We start from the raw sequence: 16443 nt of genomic DNA on the forward strand, positions 1-16443 counted from the left end.
ATTTTGAGCCCATCTCCCTGACTTCGAAGGCAAAATACCCTCTGACAATATTAAGTCCTTATGTTTCACTGACTTCTAGTAAAATCCAGTTTTTAAAATTCTTTAATAAACAAGCAAACAAAAATCACCACCTGACAGATTTACCTGAGAAGGTCAAATACCACACAGTCATTTCTGAATGCTTGTTTAAATTAAAGTTCCTTTATTTACTCCTTTATTTTCTTTAAACCACCTCATGCATGTTGTCCCACTGCCTTCTTTTCTGCTAGTGTTCCTGGGGACTCCTCATGAATTAATGCACAGCCTTCCTGACAGTTCCTTGTATGAATTTGGGATTCACCCAGTAAGGCAGCAAAAAGTCAATTAAATTTGTTCCAGAAGAAAAGCACAAATGGTGATTTATGAGTCCTGAACATTCATGAGAGCTGGGTTAAGAGGACAGTTCTCTGATGCCAACCTGGATACCTTTCCTCCTACTGGCAAGTCTCTAACTCAGTTCTGTGGACAGAAGTCAAATGGAAAACCCAGATACCAAGAGCAGCTAACTGGCTCCTGCATGTTTACATGAGTTAGTCATTAAACAGTTTAATGACAATTTAATGACAGTCAATAATGATTGGTGGCTTTCCTGATAATTCACAAGCGGAAATGGTGATTAAACTCATTAAAGTACAGATGAAAAGACACCATCAGTCCCCCTAGGAAATTTCCCTGAGGAAATTATTTTTAGCCACTGGAGTACTCAGACAATTCCCTTCCCTCTCTACCACTATGTTCCATTTCCCAATGGAACAAGGCTCCTGGTGCCTCCAACTTCATTCATAAAACAGGTTTCCCTTTCCTAGCACTGGTTATAGAAAGCTTGCACAAAGCAACCAGAGACCCAAAACCAGTTCATACTCCAGTCAGAGCCTCTGACCTCCAGCCAGGCCAGGTCACACTGATTTCCAGGGGTGAGGCCTCTCCTGTTTTCACACAGGTGTCACATAACTGTGGCAAACTGTTGCATCTCTGGAAAAAGCCCTGATCTGTGACTGTGGTCTGTCCCCAGTACAGGACACACAAAAGCACTGCTGCAGCTCTTCAGCCTCTGCACTGACAAAACTACAGCAGAACCAAAGGCTGTTGTACTGGCTGGAATATGAATTTTAGAGAAGCTAGACTGGGTGTCCAACAGGGGCACAATATGCTTTAGCACACTTTAACCCACCCATTTATGTAAAGCAGCCACTTAAGCAGCAAAATCTTTTCCAGCTCTACCCCGAGCACTCACCTGTGGGTCACTTTGATCAGGTTAGGGGCTGTGTACTCTGCAATGCCACCAGTGCCACTGTACTCCCCCATGTCCCTGTCCTCCTCCTCACGGAGAACAGCCCTCTGCACCTTGTGACGCTTGGAGATGTTCCTTGGGAAGATGGGCTGGTATCCATCCTCTAATCCCAGGTTATAAACAGCTCCATCCAGCTCCACAGACACGGAACGGACGGAGCGATTCCGGACGTAGCTTGGTTTGAATTCTGCACGGAAAAAGAAGTGACAGAAGGGCAGAAGCAGCATGTTACAATTCACTCCTCTCTGCGGTTCTTGGGAGGGAAAACAACCAGCCCACACTGTGCTGTTTGGAATTAAGTGGATGACAAACAGCGTTTGTTGCAGTTGTTCCTCTGAGCTGCTGCTTCCTCACCTTTGGCATGGGCAGAGGGATGGACGGACACCCCACAGCAGGGAGAGGGAAGGTACAATGCAGACACAAACGAACGGCAGAGGGGAAAGAAAACGTTCTAGTCTGGCATCACTTAGAACAAAGAGCTCGTTCGCACGGGCGCTGCTCTGCCCACGGTCACCAGGTGGCAGCCGCGCCGCGGGCACCGACCCCACAGTCACACCGGGTACCCCACAGTCACCCCGGGTACCCCCACAGTCACCCCGGGTACCCCACAGTCACCCCGGGTACCCCCACAGTCACCCCGGGTACCCCCACAGTCATCCCGGGTACCCCCACAGTCACCCCGGGTACCCCCACAGTCATCCCGGGTACCCCCGCCCACCAGGCTCTGCCCTTCTGCTGCCCTCCTGACAACGCTCCTCTGCCAGGATCCCCCAACACTTCCAGGAACTTGTCCCAGTATCATCCCCCGTGTTCAGCCTGAGCCTTTTCTCAATTCTGTGTTCATCTTCAAGGTTGGATGTTTGATTTTTTTCAGGAGGGATTAATATCCGAATCTGTACTTTTATCCACGTCTGATTCTTTGCTTCACAGTTATTTTCCTGACGTGCATCCCAATCAATGAGTTTCTCCACGAAGCACCACCCTCCAGTGCTCTCCACTCCCTCAGACTTTGCTTCTGAATTTGCAGCCCAAAAGCAAAATGAAACATTTGCTATGAATTGCCACTGTGCACTATGAGATTCTCATTGATCTTTTCACCATGACTGCTTTCCAAAGTTCTCTGTTCAAGCCCAAATCCCCAGAACTCCTCTTCTGTTTGGTCTGGAATGGTACAAATACAACCTAGCCATGGAACCTAAATGTATATCTGAACTTCCCTGCTGCACAGTGGGTCCATCTCTGACTGAATTTCCTGCTCACTACCAGTGACTGCTGAGAATCACTCACTGGACTCGGCACAATCACCTCATTCCTTGGGGAAAAAAGTACAACCTAAGCACCACAGACCCCCTTCTGCTCCCTGCCCCAGGGAGCCTGAGGTTCTGCTCTGTGTATGAGGCTTGGAGTTACCTCAGACATTACTGGAAAACTGAGCCCCTCCTTCAGTCACTTCTCCTTCACACAGACAAACAACACATCTCCTGAGATGGGACTTCCCTCTGCAACCTGCTCACGGGAAAACTCAACCAATGTGCCAAATGAGATCTGACTGATCTTTCCTGCATTCCCAAGCCCCATAGAAAAACCAGCTTTCTCTATGGGTTAATCTCCCCAGCAAAGCAAGTGGGGGGGGGGGGGGGGGGGGGAAAGAGGGGAATTTGAGGTAGAACAACCAAAACTGACAAAAGAAATACTTGTCATGCTTTGGCATTGAGGCAGTGATTTCTTTTCAAGAAGCCTTACGTTCACTTCAGATAGACTGCAAAGTCTCAAAAGGCATTTTGCAGACTGTGGGAAGTGAAATAAACATCTCCTCTCACCTGAAACTGGGCCAAGCACTGTATTTTTGTCAGCACCACACACGGAAAGTAGAATAGCAGCTGGATTGCTGGCTTTGCACATTTTCCACCTGTGGTTCAAAGTTTATTGCTGATATTAAGCCAGGTGAGTCACCGCTGAAGGGATAAAAAAAGCCACAAAAGACCAGCCTCACTTCAGGCACCCATTCAGGAAATGTTTGACTAAATGAGAAGGAAACTCCCATCTTTTCAGATGTAGGAGAAAGTTCCAAAAAGCTACACCCTAGCAATTAGATTCAAAGTATAAACTCCCATTTCTTTAATCACTCCCTCGTTTCATCTTGTTCAGCTCACCCCAACTAAGCATTTATCTTCCTTCCAAGTCTAATGTGCCAAATCCAGCACGCTGGACCTCCACAGTCAGTCATCCACACACATCCCTGAGGAGCTGGGAGCCAGCAGCTCCTCCTCCCTCTGCAGCCAAACCAAGAGCCTTGCAGGGAACAAGCAGGGCTGCAGTGAGGCAGTTCCTCCAGGACTGCTTGTAGGGCTTTATCCCACCCCCAGCGCTGACTCCGTGCTGGGATCAGCACCAAACTCTACCATTTTCTGAGGAAGTGGTTAAAATATTTCATGAGATCAATATTCGTCTGTGCTGTGCTCTCCCACCTGCAAAGTGCACTGCAGGCATAAATACCAATGTTTAATTACTTACTAGTCAATCCTCTCCCAGGTTCATGTTTTACTCTCCAATCAATTTACCTCTGTACACAGCCCAAAAACAGGAGATCCAGGGCTGTTAAATCTTTGGCCCAAAACATCTATACTCCCTTCTTCAAGTTATTAAAGTTCAGCTTTGCTAAGCTGAGTCCCAATGCCTCTCTTCCTCAGCTAGTCCAGAAACCACCTGCCTTAAAGATGGTACTGCTAAGAGGCTGCAACCCCCAAACTGAGCCAAACCCCAAAATGGAGCCCTGAAATATTGAAGCCAGGAAAGCCAACTGAATTCAGTGCCCCATCCATCCAGCTGGGTCTTCCTGGATCACACAGCCAGCAGGGTTGTCTTCACTGGAACCTCAAAGGAACATTTCCCACTAACATCTATATATTTTGCATGTGGTAGACAAAAAAGCATTCTTTTTCCATGACACAAAGTAAAATTAGGCACTTTAAAGACTTTTTTTTTTTTTAAGTATCTCCAGTGTCCAGAAATATCAATAAAGTTTAGAAGTGTTTTTTCTTGGGCACTGTGTGCCACAGGAATTCTAGAAATCATGTTTTGAACCTGTCCCTAGGTATTTCAAAGAGGAAAAAACATCTAACCCACAAAATTTTCTTGTATCCCATTTCTCACAACTGCTATGAAAAACCATACTTCAAAATGCATTATCTGTAAAGTAACTGATTATTTTTTTTTAACAACAAAGAATGCCATTTTGCTCCAGCACTGAGACTACCTCAAAAGAAAAATGAATGACAGGAAAATTGGAATAATGATGCACTAAGCCCTTTGTACACACTTCTGTTTGTTTACAAACCTGTGTGGCCTATCATCATTTCCCTACATGCAGCTTGAGAATTCCTTTAATCACACAAACTTGCCCATCACAGGAGGAGGAGATCAAATCCACAGCAGTAAGAACACAGCAGACCACAAAACAGCCAAAGATTTTAAGAGCTCACTGGTACTTTAAACTTTCTACCTACTGCAGAGCTCTGTCTCATCTTTCTTATAAGAATAAAAACACACTAAAGAAAACGTATGCAACAATTCAAACATTCCTGACACCAAACTCAGACACACCAAATATTAATGCTTATGTGGTTTTGGCACTTAAAAGTTTTGTGTGCAAATTATACATTTTTTAGGCAGCCCAAATGGCACATACATGACATGATCCCATTTTAAAACTGACCTGACTCAATTTAAAAAACACTTGATGCCTGCTAAAAGCACTGGTGCACCTGAAAATGAGTAATTAGAATTATTTTATCAAAACAGTTGGTGCTCCAGCCCCTCTATCAGCCATTTAGTCTGGCCTTTCAGACCACTTGTTCTCACTATACCTAAGTGGGTTTAATCTTTCTGAAAGGCCAATCCTTGTACCCCATTAGAGTTTGCAACATGCTTGAGGCACCACACGTGCAAGGCATCCAACCTGGATTTCTGCAAGTGTCTGTAGATTAGAATCCTTCCAAACTGCCCTCTGCAAATCTCTGCTGCACACAACAGGAGGCAGGGGTTGGTCAGGGCATCTCCTTCAAAACCACACCACTGCTGGGAACTGCAGCATTCATGAGGACATGACCCCAGTCCAGTCTGAAATGTCTATTTTCTATTTAGCAGTTGTTCAGCCTGATGAATTTACTGGCATTCAAACAGGGCTGCAGGATAATCTCACACACTCACCAAATTCTGAGTAACCAACCCCAAAGGTTCCCTAAGAACTAAACAACCCAGTACAGACTGCACTTTACCCCAAAGTCTCACAAAACAGAACATAAAAATCCAAATACACATCAGGAGTGTCCAGGTCCCCCTCTTACTATACACAATCCAGCCTTCCATACAAGATGTTTGGAAAACCTTGACTTGCACTGCTTTGTGCTCATTTGCATTTGGGGTGTGCTAGATTAGATGAGTGAATGGGAAAGAACAGCCAACAGCAAACCAGAGTCTCTGCCAACAGGTCCAAGTTCACCTCTGCCCTGCAGAGCACAGGATGTGGGCAGAGGGAGAGACAAAGCATCTGTGCAGGCAATTATTTTACTTAAGACACAGGCAATGGCAACGGAATTGGCAAGATCCTATCTTGAGCTGCTGAAGTTTATGCCTTAAGGTCCAACGAGGCGAGGGAGCTGAAGTGTAAAAACTCTGCCTCCTCTGAGCAGAACACAGGAAAAAACACCATTCTGATGCCTCTGCTGGAGGGAGCAACTTTCACTTCTTTTACCTCAACCTCTCTACACACATAAACTAAAGGTAATTATGCACTTAACCACCTCCTTTGGATGTTGTGGAAATTAGGTAATGTTTAGAAAAGCACTGAGGAAAAGTACTTAAGCGAGTGTTAAGTGCTATCAGATAGCATTATGTTGCCTTCACTTAAATTGTTTTCCTCTTCTCATTTAAGTGCCTTCAATCTTCACCTGTTATTTGAATCCCCAGGACTGAACTTTCTTCTCTGGGACTTTAAAAAAGGAAGTAGTCAATTAAGTACAAGTTCCAGTGTTTAAATAACACTAGATAATCTCCTGTGCCACATATTTAAACATCAAGTATAGTTGAGTAATTTCACCCTGGAACCAGTAATTTTTTTTCAACCAAAAATTAGCTTAGTAGCTACTAATCAGCTTGCAAAGCAAATATAATGGGAGAAAATCAATTTAAACTCTCTGTTTGAAGTTTGTGCCAGGTCATTATATAGAAAGACTAATCTGCTAAATAATTAAGGCTCTGTATTTGTGGAGTGAGACGAAAGAAACATTACAAGTCACTAATAATTCTATGCTTCCATTTGCCTCTAATCTATAATTAGGCTATATACTTCAAATATATGTGTTAGTCTGAGTAAGGTCAGTAAAATGGACTTTCTAAAGAAAGCACCTGATCTGTGCCAAGGGAACTAGAAACAGAGTCATCCCCTTCAGTCGTTATCTCTGGTTAAAAGTCAGCCTTGTCTCTGCTGACTGAGCACAAGGAAAGGATGTTAGAAGCAAGCAGCTTCTGTAACAAAGCACACACATCCTTATTAAAAATAAATTACTGCAGCAGCACCTCCAAACATTGCAGCAGCTACTGAAAACTGGAGTATTTGCTGCAGAACACTGTTCACGTTCCACGGCCTAAATAACCACGTGCAATTTGCCCCTTCGGTGTGTGCACTGCATTTCCCAGAACAAAACATTCTTCCTACAGACAGAAATATTTTCAAGTCTGATTGTCCAACATGAGGTCCACTGTTCCAAGACAGGATGCACAGCAAACACACTGACAGAATGCCCAGGAAAGCGAGGACGACTGTGCCCGTCAGGGAACAAACCTGTAACAGCTTCCTGAGGCAGAGACAGAACATGCAGTGGGTTCACTTACTTTTCTTGGAGAAGAGTTTCTTTCTTTGTCCAACGTGGCTCAGCTTGTATTCATTCTCCTCACAGTTGCAGTCCTCCCTGTTCCTGCTGTAATACTTGGGCAGAAGGTTGGAGGTGCCTTTGCGGTTTCCTGCAGCTGCCAAGTTGGCCATTCCCTTGCACTTGTGCAGCTTGAGCTTTCCACTGGCATCTTCCACACACTGCCATTTCTGGAAGAAAAATTTGGTCATTGAAACTCTGTCCCAGCTGTGCTCTGTCTAATGGCCAACTCCAGCAATCTATCAGATATTCCTCGTTGTAGCAAACTGGGGCTCAGCTGTCACCTACTACCAAACCAGAGCTTTTGTAATCTTCCATTTTCAGACAGACCAGGAACTCTTTGGAATACCCTCACATTTGTTTCTCATTTTGTTTCTTGGAGGCAGAACAATGGAAATTTCATAACAAAATCAATACTACAGCTAAAGACACGGAGGTGACAAGCGACAACTTTCAGAAGCACAACTGTGGCATAAACCAAGAATCCTGATAATCTCATTATATTTATAACCCACAACTCAGTGGGACCAAAACCTTCAACTTTGTGGAAGCTCTCCAGATAGAATCATGGAATGATTTGGGTTGGAAGGGACCTTAAAGACCATCTCATTCCAACTCCATTGCCATGGGCAGGGACACCTTTCACCAGACCAGGTTGCTCAGAGCCCCATCCAGCCTGGGTCTGAACACCTCCAGGCATGGAGTGTTCTCCAGGATTGCCTTGCAAAAGTTCCTGTTTCTCTTAACTGACCTTTAAAAGGCTCAGAGCATCTGTGGAAGTCTGTAGTTGGACAAGTTTATCTCCCTCTTGGGTGTTTCTCATAATAGCTTTTCCCATTCAACAGCCTTGGGCTAGACTGGCAATGCTGAGCTGCACTAGATGCCTCTGAAGTTGAGAATCCTCTCCCTCTTGCACTCAAACTAGAGGAAAATCTCATCTCTTATCTCCAACACCCTTTGTTACTCAAAACCTGAAGTAACTTGCTCACAGTTCCCTCTGTGCTGCTGTCAGAGCTGCACCCAGGGCAAGGCAGCTCAGCTGCCTTCAACCTGGCACAGAAATTCTACCCACTTCCCAAAATGATTTCACCCACTCCTTAATTTACCAACACTCTACCAAATACAGAGGCTTCAAGATACAAAAAAAACCCAAACCCTTCTAGGAGCAGCTGCTACTGCTTTAAATGGAGCCTCTCCAAAACATTTCAGCTTCTTGCTGCGTCTTGAGAAGAGTTCCTCCTTTTTCCTATTACAAAATCCCAAGTCTGTGCCTCCAGGACTCACTGCAATATTGAGAATTTTCCAAATAAAAGGACAGAAGGAAAAACAGCTCCCAAGCCTTGCACTGATGCATATAAACCTGGCTTCACTTTCAGCACAAGGAATCACAGGAAATCAAGGAGAGACATTGAGAATAAGACATTTGAATCAGACACCTCTGCATGACTGTCCCCAACTAGAGCTCTACACATTTACCCACTGCTCTCTTAATTTTATAAATGCCTAACATTGATTGATGCACAGACTGAGGTTTGAACTAAAAGTTATTTCACTAGAATAAGCAGAGGTTCCTTTCACAACAAAGAGAGATGTAAAAATGTTTGTTCCTGTTTCCCACTTCAATTAATCTCAACTTTATTTTTGAAAATATACACACAAACTGCATTTTCTGCTCAGTAGAGCTCTGTGCCATAGGTGTCTAATACATGAAAAATGAGGATTCAACAGAAGGCAAGTCAAATGCCATGATGAGAATTACTGCAAGTAAGTGCTCTGATGTGTGGCCCAAAAATATTTTTTCTTTATTTCTTTCATCTCTTGTCAAGAAAGTGATGCTCATTTCTCCCCTCCAGGTGAACCAGAAAAAAAAAATCTCCTTTAATTTTTGGTGCAGTTTAAATCTTTCCAATGCAGCTTTATGCTACTGTGAAAACATCTTAAAGGTTTTGCTGGAAGGGTACATTGTATGCATGAACAGGCCCACTGCTGAATGACTGCAGTGCAGAGCTACATAAATTACTTTAGAAGAAAAACACTGAACACATGCAGGGGAGGAAAAAGAAAAAAAGAAAGTCTCAAGCTTTTACTTTTTTCCCCCAAAATAGATCTGGGCATATGTGAGAATGTGTCTGAGATTCAACAGTGTGGTCCCTTCCAACCTGAACCATCCTGATTCTGTGATGAAACCCTGGCAACAACTAAAATATTTCTTAAGAAATAATCACTTAAATAATAAAATCTCTATATGAAGAACTTCAGAGTGCCCCAGAGATACTTTGGCTCACAGGTACACATGGTAACTATCCAGCAGCAAAACACAATTATTTATAAATAGTGGATTAACTCAACCAGTCAAGAAAACAAAGTCCCCTCAGTTCACTACCTGCACCAAACTGTTCAGGTGTTTTCTTCATTAGGGCAAATGATGTGTTCCTAAATTAAGTTCTATAGTTCATAACACTTGAAAGAGAGGGGAGTTTAACACCAGCCAAGAGTCAGTGGAAAACCCAGACTGCCCTACAATCTTCACCCCAGCTCATATCAAAATTCCAAAGGAAGAGCCTTTCTTTCCTCCTGCAAGGTCTGTCAGAACAGCCACCAAATAAATGGCTTTTGCAATATGTCCTGAAGTCCATCAAGCTCACATTGTGTAAAACGTTCTGGACACCTCATTTAAACACTGAGGCTGTTCCAGCTGGAGGTTTCCCCCCACCCCCAGGCAGGCCAAGTTCCTTGCTGAGCTCCTGCTTTCTGCCACCAGCTGTGCTGGGCTTCTTCTGACACTTCTGCTCCATCCCCTACCCCACTGATGCTGCCCAGCCCTTTGCTTGCAAAGCAGAAGAGTCTGGGCTTTAGTTCAATGGAGAAGTTGGTGGTGGTGAACAGAAATCTTGTTCAAATGTACACTACAAAGGCAAAAAAAAATCCCCCAAACCCACAGTTTGTAACTTGTGTTCTCCCCTCCAGCCCAAATTACCTGCTACATGTACCCAAGGTAAATTAGGACTCCACTATGTATGAAATGTGAATCTTAATGGCAGCAGTTGTAGATTGAGCAGGTGCCTTGTTCCCTTGTTCCCCTCATTCACCTTGAACATGCACATGACCCCTTAGCAGAAGAAGACATGTTGTATTTTATTATGTGTTAAAAACCTGTTATTTCCTTCCCAGCCTTCAATGCCATGAAGTGGTTTTTGCACTACTGTGCATCAGTGTCTTCTTACCACTACAGCAATCACAGCTGTTAATTCAAAGTCATTATCAGAGGCCCAAATCAGAAATAAATAGCCATGACTACAGGAGTTTTTTTTCCTACAATTCACTCGTTTCCCTCAGTGAGTCTCTCTCAATTGACACTGCTTTCTGGGGGGGAAAAGGGCTGATCACACAAGCCTTGCTAAGAAAATATCCCATTGAAACACCCAGCTTCCAGAGCTGAGCCCTAATTCCTCATGCTGTGTCTCATCAGCTCCTCTTTTTGTTAAGTGAAAGAGATTCCATTCCTTTTCACAGAGAAGTAAAAAGTGAAACAGTCTGATCAGTGCCAGCAAGGCTCCCTAACAGTTTTACCAATATGGGCTCTAGGAATCAACATTTGTACAGGATAATGAAATCTTCTGTCTTTGCCAGCAACCTGAGAAAAACACTTCAGTAATATCTGTCGTGTTTAATTTATGCAGAAGCTTTCTGAACCCAACGTTGCTGCCACACTAGATGGTGAGTTACAGACAAACTGCTTTAATGGCTAGAAATATTCTAACCTGCAGTCTAAACTGATTCATCAGTAGTCAGGATACGTTTTTTTCCTTGTCTGAAAGAGCACAGTGACAGTTTAGTTAGCTCTTCTGCTTTGCTGTGGTTTGCTCCTTGTGTTATTTTTCACTGGGGTAATGAGGACAAAACAGCAAAATCTAGAGAGACATCCCCACTGTACAAGAGCTAGTTCTGCTTTTGCTGGTAGCTTGTCCTGCTGCTCAGGTGGGACAGGGTTCAGGGAACAGACAACTTGAATTTCCCTTTGTTTGTCTCACACACATCACTGCTCTGCTCTTGTTGACTTAAAATAATTAGCTCATATCTTCTCTACATCTCTCAGATTCAAGCAGAAAGACTCCTCTCTTCTCAACTGTTTTTTTGTCTGAATATGCCCAGTTCCTCAATTCTTCCCAAATGGTATTATTTTCTAATTATTTTAAACTTTTTTGTTGGGTTCCCCCTGACTCCCAGTACCTCCTCCCCATTCATCCACTGGCAAAGGATGAGTGTGGCTTCCTCCATTTCATGTCATCAGGACATAAATAGCACTGCCTGGTCTTCATTCCAACAGGACCTTATTTCATTACACTGACTCATGATTTTTGGAGATTTGGACCTCTGAACTCCCAGCTCAATTTCAGTTGTCACACACCACATATCCCTCAAACCTTGGAATTATAAGATGGATGAACAATTTATTGACAGAATATTTTGAGGGCTTTTTAGTGCCACAAACTGTAGCTGAAGTGAGGCAGGTGGGACAATTACAACTAGCTGGCAAATGAAAAAAAAGTAGGTATCCAGCTAATTTTAAGATTACAATTATGTCATTCATTTATTATTAATATAATAATTGGACTGTGGTATCAAATGGTCCCAGCTGCTGTGTGAGGCACTGCAGAAGCTGAGGAGTGGGTGCAGCCTTAGCAGAAATTACATTAGTGGTGGAGGAAAAAGCAGCATCAAAAGGGGAATTGATTTGTCTGAGGTCCCACAATGAGTCTGTAGCCAATCTCCTGACCTCCAGCTCATTTTCTTTTGAACTAAAGTACATTGCTACTCCTATCAGGATATCTGAAAATTTGGGGGGTTTTATTAAATGTTGGTATTGATTTTAGCAAGCTACTTACAACAACCACCACTGCAATGACAAGGAGTTAAAAAAAATCTCCTTTAATAAGAAACACAAATTTCTTGGGTTTGTGAAGCAACAAGCAAAAAAATCCTGTAAGCAAAATAGCCTCTGGAAGTCATTACATGCTATTTCTAGCTGAAGGAGGAAAACAGTTTTGTTAATTACTGTTCCTGATGAGGAATACAATCCTCAGATAACAGCCTTAATAAATCACCATTATTTTAATTTTCATGGTTTGTTGCCTCCTAATTTTATCAGTTTGAGGGCTGATAAAATTTTTAGCGTATGAAGTTATCAGCAAGTCATTTCTTGTTGCAATCACAGATTAAGAGCTTGATCCTGAAAGCTGCTGATCTCGTGCAACTTGTGCTGATATTCAGGAACTCCAGTGATCTGCCAAAAGAGCTATTAAAGTTATCTGGGCTCGAGCTGGTTTGATACACTTCTCTTATCAACAGAACCTAAATTCTTTACTAACCTCAGGATATCTCTGCTAGCTACGAAAGAACCAGACAACCACAAAAGACAGACAGATCAAAAGTTTTCTTCCCAGTTTTTAAAGAAATTCCTTATAAAACCTGACACTGTGTCCTAGGCCAGGTTGATGTAAGTCCAAGTGGTCTCAGGAAAAGGAGAATACAGAGAATATACAAGCAATTTTTTTATCTTGCTCCTCCCTTGGCACTAAACAATGGCCAGCCATGATTGTGGTGGCAGGAATATGGATCTAGAGGTGCCACTTGTGAGCTGCTGAGGAAGGCACACCCCAAATCACAAGAGTTTTCCCCACTGGGATGTGAGAGAACTGGGGGGACCAAGCACATAAGTGACCTGCTTTTGGTATCTTCAGGCCAGTTACAAAAGAGAATATCCCTTGAGGGTCCTGGCAAAGCACAGAGTGACTGGAGGGAAGACTGTGAACCAAAGCTTTCACTTGCAGAACATCTGAAGGAAACAAAGTGCCCATGTTTGTGTTTTGAATGTTCTCCTGTGAAAACTGCCACAGAAAATGATATTTTTATGCTATTTAAAGGCAAATTCTACTTGTATCAGATTTGCACGTAAATAAAGCTCTGAAAATAAAAAGTATTTGAAAAGGAAATGATGTCAATTCACACAACTATTTTTCTTTATGAGTTGGCAATATTACTCTACTATGCCAGGTCCAGCTAAAGACACAATCACTATCTTTTAATTTTGGGGTTTTTTTACAAGCACAACATAGATTCCCTACAGCAACCAGCCCTGCTGCAGGTATTGCATGTTTATCAAATGTGCACAAAGTTGGCAAATTACTTGGAGGAAGATTTTGTGCAGCTGTTGTTATGATACTGTGGAGTTGCTGGGAGTACTCTACTGAGCAATGGTGATATCATAATTGGCTCCCACAAAAGCACATTAATGCAGACTGCCAGATAAAAGTGGGTCAGCTTCCACTCACCAATCAGTTCAGAATGAAAGGCCAAACTAGGCTGAAGAGAAAAATTTGTGTGGAAGCCGTTAGGTACCAGGATAAATGTTTTTTATTTCATGTGGGAAGAGCTCATCTCTTTTAAATCCTTGAATATAAATGCTGAACTGCTCTTTCATCTGAGTCTACAGTCACCCTTTGTTGGATGCAAATAACTAACACAGACCAAACCCCACCAAGGGAAAAAGAAAACATGGCAACACACAGATTCCCATTGCACTCAGGAGAATTTACATACATTAGTGTTGCCAAAAAAGTTCCACATAATGGACTGTGAAACAAGGTTTTAAACAGTCTGAATAGCCTCCTCTCCATGATGCTGGTGCTCTCTTACCAAAACGATTATAAGTTAAGGAGGGTGACAGAGATTTGCAAAGGAAGATCATTTTGTGGCAACAGAACTGTATTCACAACCTTGCACACTCACAAAGCAGAATTTCAAATTCTCCACCTCACATTCAAAGCTTTCTTTACCTCTCCTTTACTTTAAACTCTGTCCTTTTCTCTTGTCCTTCACTCTCCTCCTGAGTCTTTGTCCTCCGTTTGCACTTCTTGTCTCCTGCTCACACTTCACGTTCCCTGGGGCTGCTCAGGTTTCTCTGTGCACCAAACAGCAGGTCCCCCAATCTTGTTTAAACCAAAAGAAAGAATCCCAATGACTTCAGCAAGCTTTCAACTAATTCTGACCCAGACTTCTCTTCATCTTTGCATCAGGATGTGAAAATTCCCTTTTTTTACCGAACACTCCAGATACTACTAAACAGAGTGTGCTGCAGGATGAGGAGACATCTGCTAAATAACCACTGTATCTGCATACCATGAACTCCCCCAAGGCAGTGGCATGTTATTAATTTGGGCTTGTTCTACTTACTATGCAGAGCTGTGAGCAGCACCAGCAAACAGACAACACCCATTTGTCATTTGAGAGGTTAGTCTTGCTTCACTCCGAAAAGATTTTTGGGTGCACCCATCTTTAGGCACAGTTTATCCTCAAATAAGCACATTCATCTCCCACTATTCCTATTGTCTAGACAGACTACAAGGACATACTCTCTAGAGTAGGGGTGAGATGGATTGAGACTCCCTTGAGAGCCCTTCACAGACTTTAATCGACCTGATTGTTTGGCAATTTTTCCTGATGTCCAACGTAAATTTCTTTTTTGCTCAATTTCATCCCATCACTTCCAATTACGTCTGACTGAACTGCTCAAAACAACTCTTCTCCCCTCTGCCTCCTGACAACGAGGATGCAGCACACACATCTCTTATTAGCACATCTTTACTTCAGAATTTATTGGCAACTCCGACTGCAGAGTTGACGTTTTATACCCTCTTCTTAAAGAGGTCAAAGATATTTTATCGCCCATGAAAGAAAATATAAGCCTGTGAATGTGTGTAGACATTACAGGGCCTTCCCCCTTTCTTCCACAACTGAGACATGTGGTAATTAGAGTAAGAAAGCCTGAGCATAGCTAAGTTACCTTATGCAAAGTGACAGATTCAGTGACAACACGGATTTGGAAAGTGTCTCTTCCCCTCTGTTCTTACAATAACGTTCAAAATATTTAGGAAGATAAAGACAAAAGGAAGAAGTTGAAACAGCTTTCAAAAAGACAGCACTGATGGAAAAAGAAAAGCTGTATTTCCCCATACTATTTACTGAATGATGTTGTAGCAGAAACAGTAACTTCTCCTCCAGTTCCTCAAAAAACATTTCAAATTCATAAAACAATGGAGTGCTCCCACACAGCTAAAACTGCAGCTTGAGACATCTGATGACAATAAACTATTGCATGTAATATTCAAGTTTAGTATTTTTAGGAAGAATAGGACATTGTAGTTTCTCAGTATACTACATCTGACAAAGAAGCCATAGGAAGAAAAGAGCATCTGGAAAATTCTTATACATATGAATTGGATCCAAACACCTAAGTAACAACGGAGTCATTTCACAGGTACACTGAACTACATGATCAGTAGAGCCAGAAGAAGAAAGTCTGGTCTCTGACAGTAAAAAATGAACTACTGTAGCCTCAGCAGTCCATTACTGACTGTAGTGCTGGTGAACCATTCAGATTGTGCCTGCATGGACAGATGTTCCACAGCCTGACTTATCCTGGGAGCCCTCTGAGCTGCCAGGAGATGAGGCAATGCCAGTCTAAGAACTGACAGGGTAACGTGGACCCACTGAGCTTCCCCACTCTGTCCACAGCAGAATGTGTCACAGTCCTTGGAAGGGGCACTGGGACCCACACCTGGATGAGAGCAATGGCACAGAGTCAATTCTGCCATGTTTCCAGAGGATGAGAATTCCCCCAGGAGTGAGGAACTCTATCTATGGAGCCAGCTGTGCTTTGCCTTTGCACTGCTCCTGTAATTTCCAAAATCCTCTCCTGTGCATTTCAAGACCACGTATTGATACCACTCCAGAGCTTTTTCCCCTGAATTTCTTCTGTGCAACTTGGATCTAAAGTGAACATATTTTCCTATCCGCCCAGAACAGTTATGCAACAAGAGAAATGACACAAAATCAATGAGCTTTATGCCCATATCCCAGACTGCCTCCAGTCATAATTGCATGTGTGTTTTCCCAGTCTATTTTTGCTCAGAGGAGGAATATATTGAGTTAACAGAATGTCAGTTTCCCATTATTACATGTAATTCCAAATAACAACATCAACAAAATGAATTAAATAGAGAATTCAAAGCAAAGCAAACTATATGTATTTGGAGAAGGCCAATCTGTTAGGTACACTGTAGCTCCTCATCACTAATGAAGCCCAAACCACATTCTATTTGGGGAACAGAATGTTAGAACAGC

General features: G+C 42.8%; 1 protein-coding gene across 8 annotated transcripts in view; it reads right to left on the minus strand.

Annotated features, from left to right (window-relative positions):
* SULF2 (sulfatase 2) overlaps positions 1-16443 on the minus strand; it is a 117941-nt gene that overhangs the window by 9162 nt on the left and 92336 nt on the right. For all 8 annotated transcript variants that reach the window (XM_027646410.1, XM_027646409.1, XM_027646404.1 and 5 more), the window contains 2 exons: positions 7223-7430; positions 1274-1517 (listed from right to left, as the gene is read on the minus strand). In XM_027646410.1, the coding sequence (XP_027502211.1) occupies positions 1274-1517; positions 7223-7430 (452 nt within the window). The remainder of the gene's footprint in view (positions 1-1273; positions 1518-7222; positions 7431-16443) is intronic.

The sequence above is a fragment of the Corapipo altera genome, unplaced genomic scaffold, assembly GCF_003945725.1.
Source record: "Corapipo altera isolate COAL_440 unplaced genomic scaffold, ASM394572v1 64, whole genome shotgun sequence".
Taxonomy (NCBI): Eukaryota; Metazoa; Chordata; class Aves; order Passeriformes; family Pipridae; genus Corapipo; species Corapipo altera.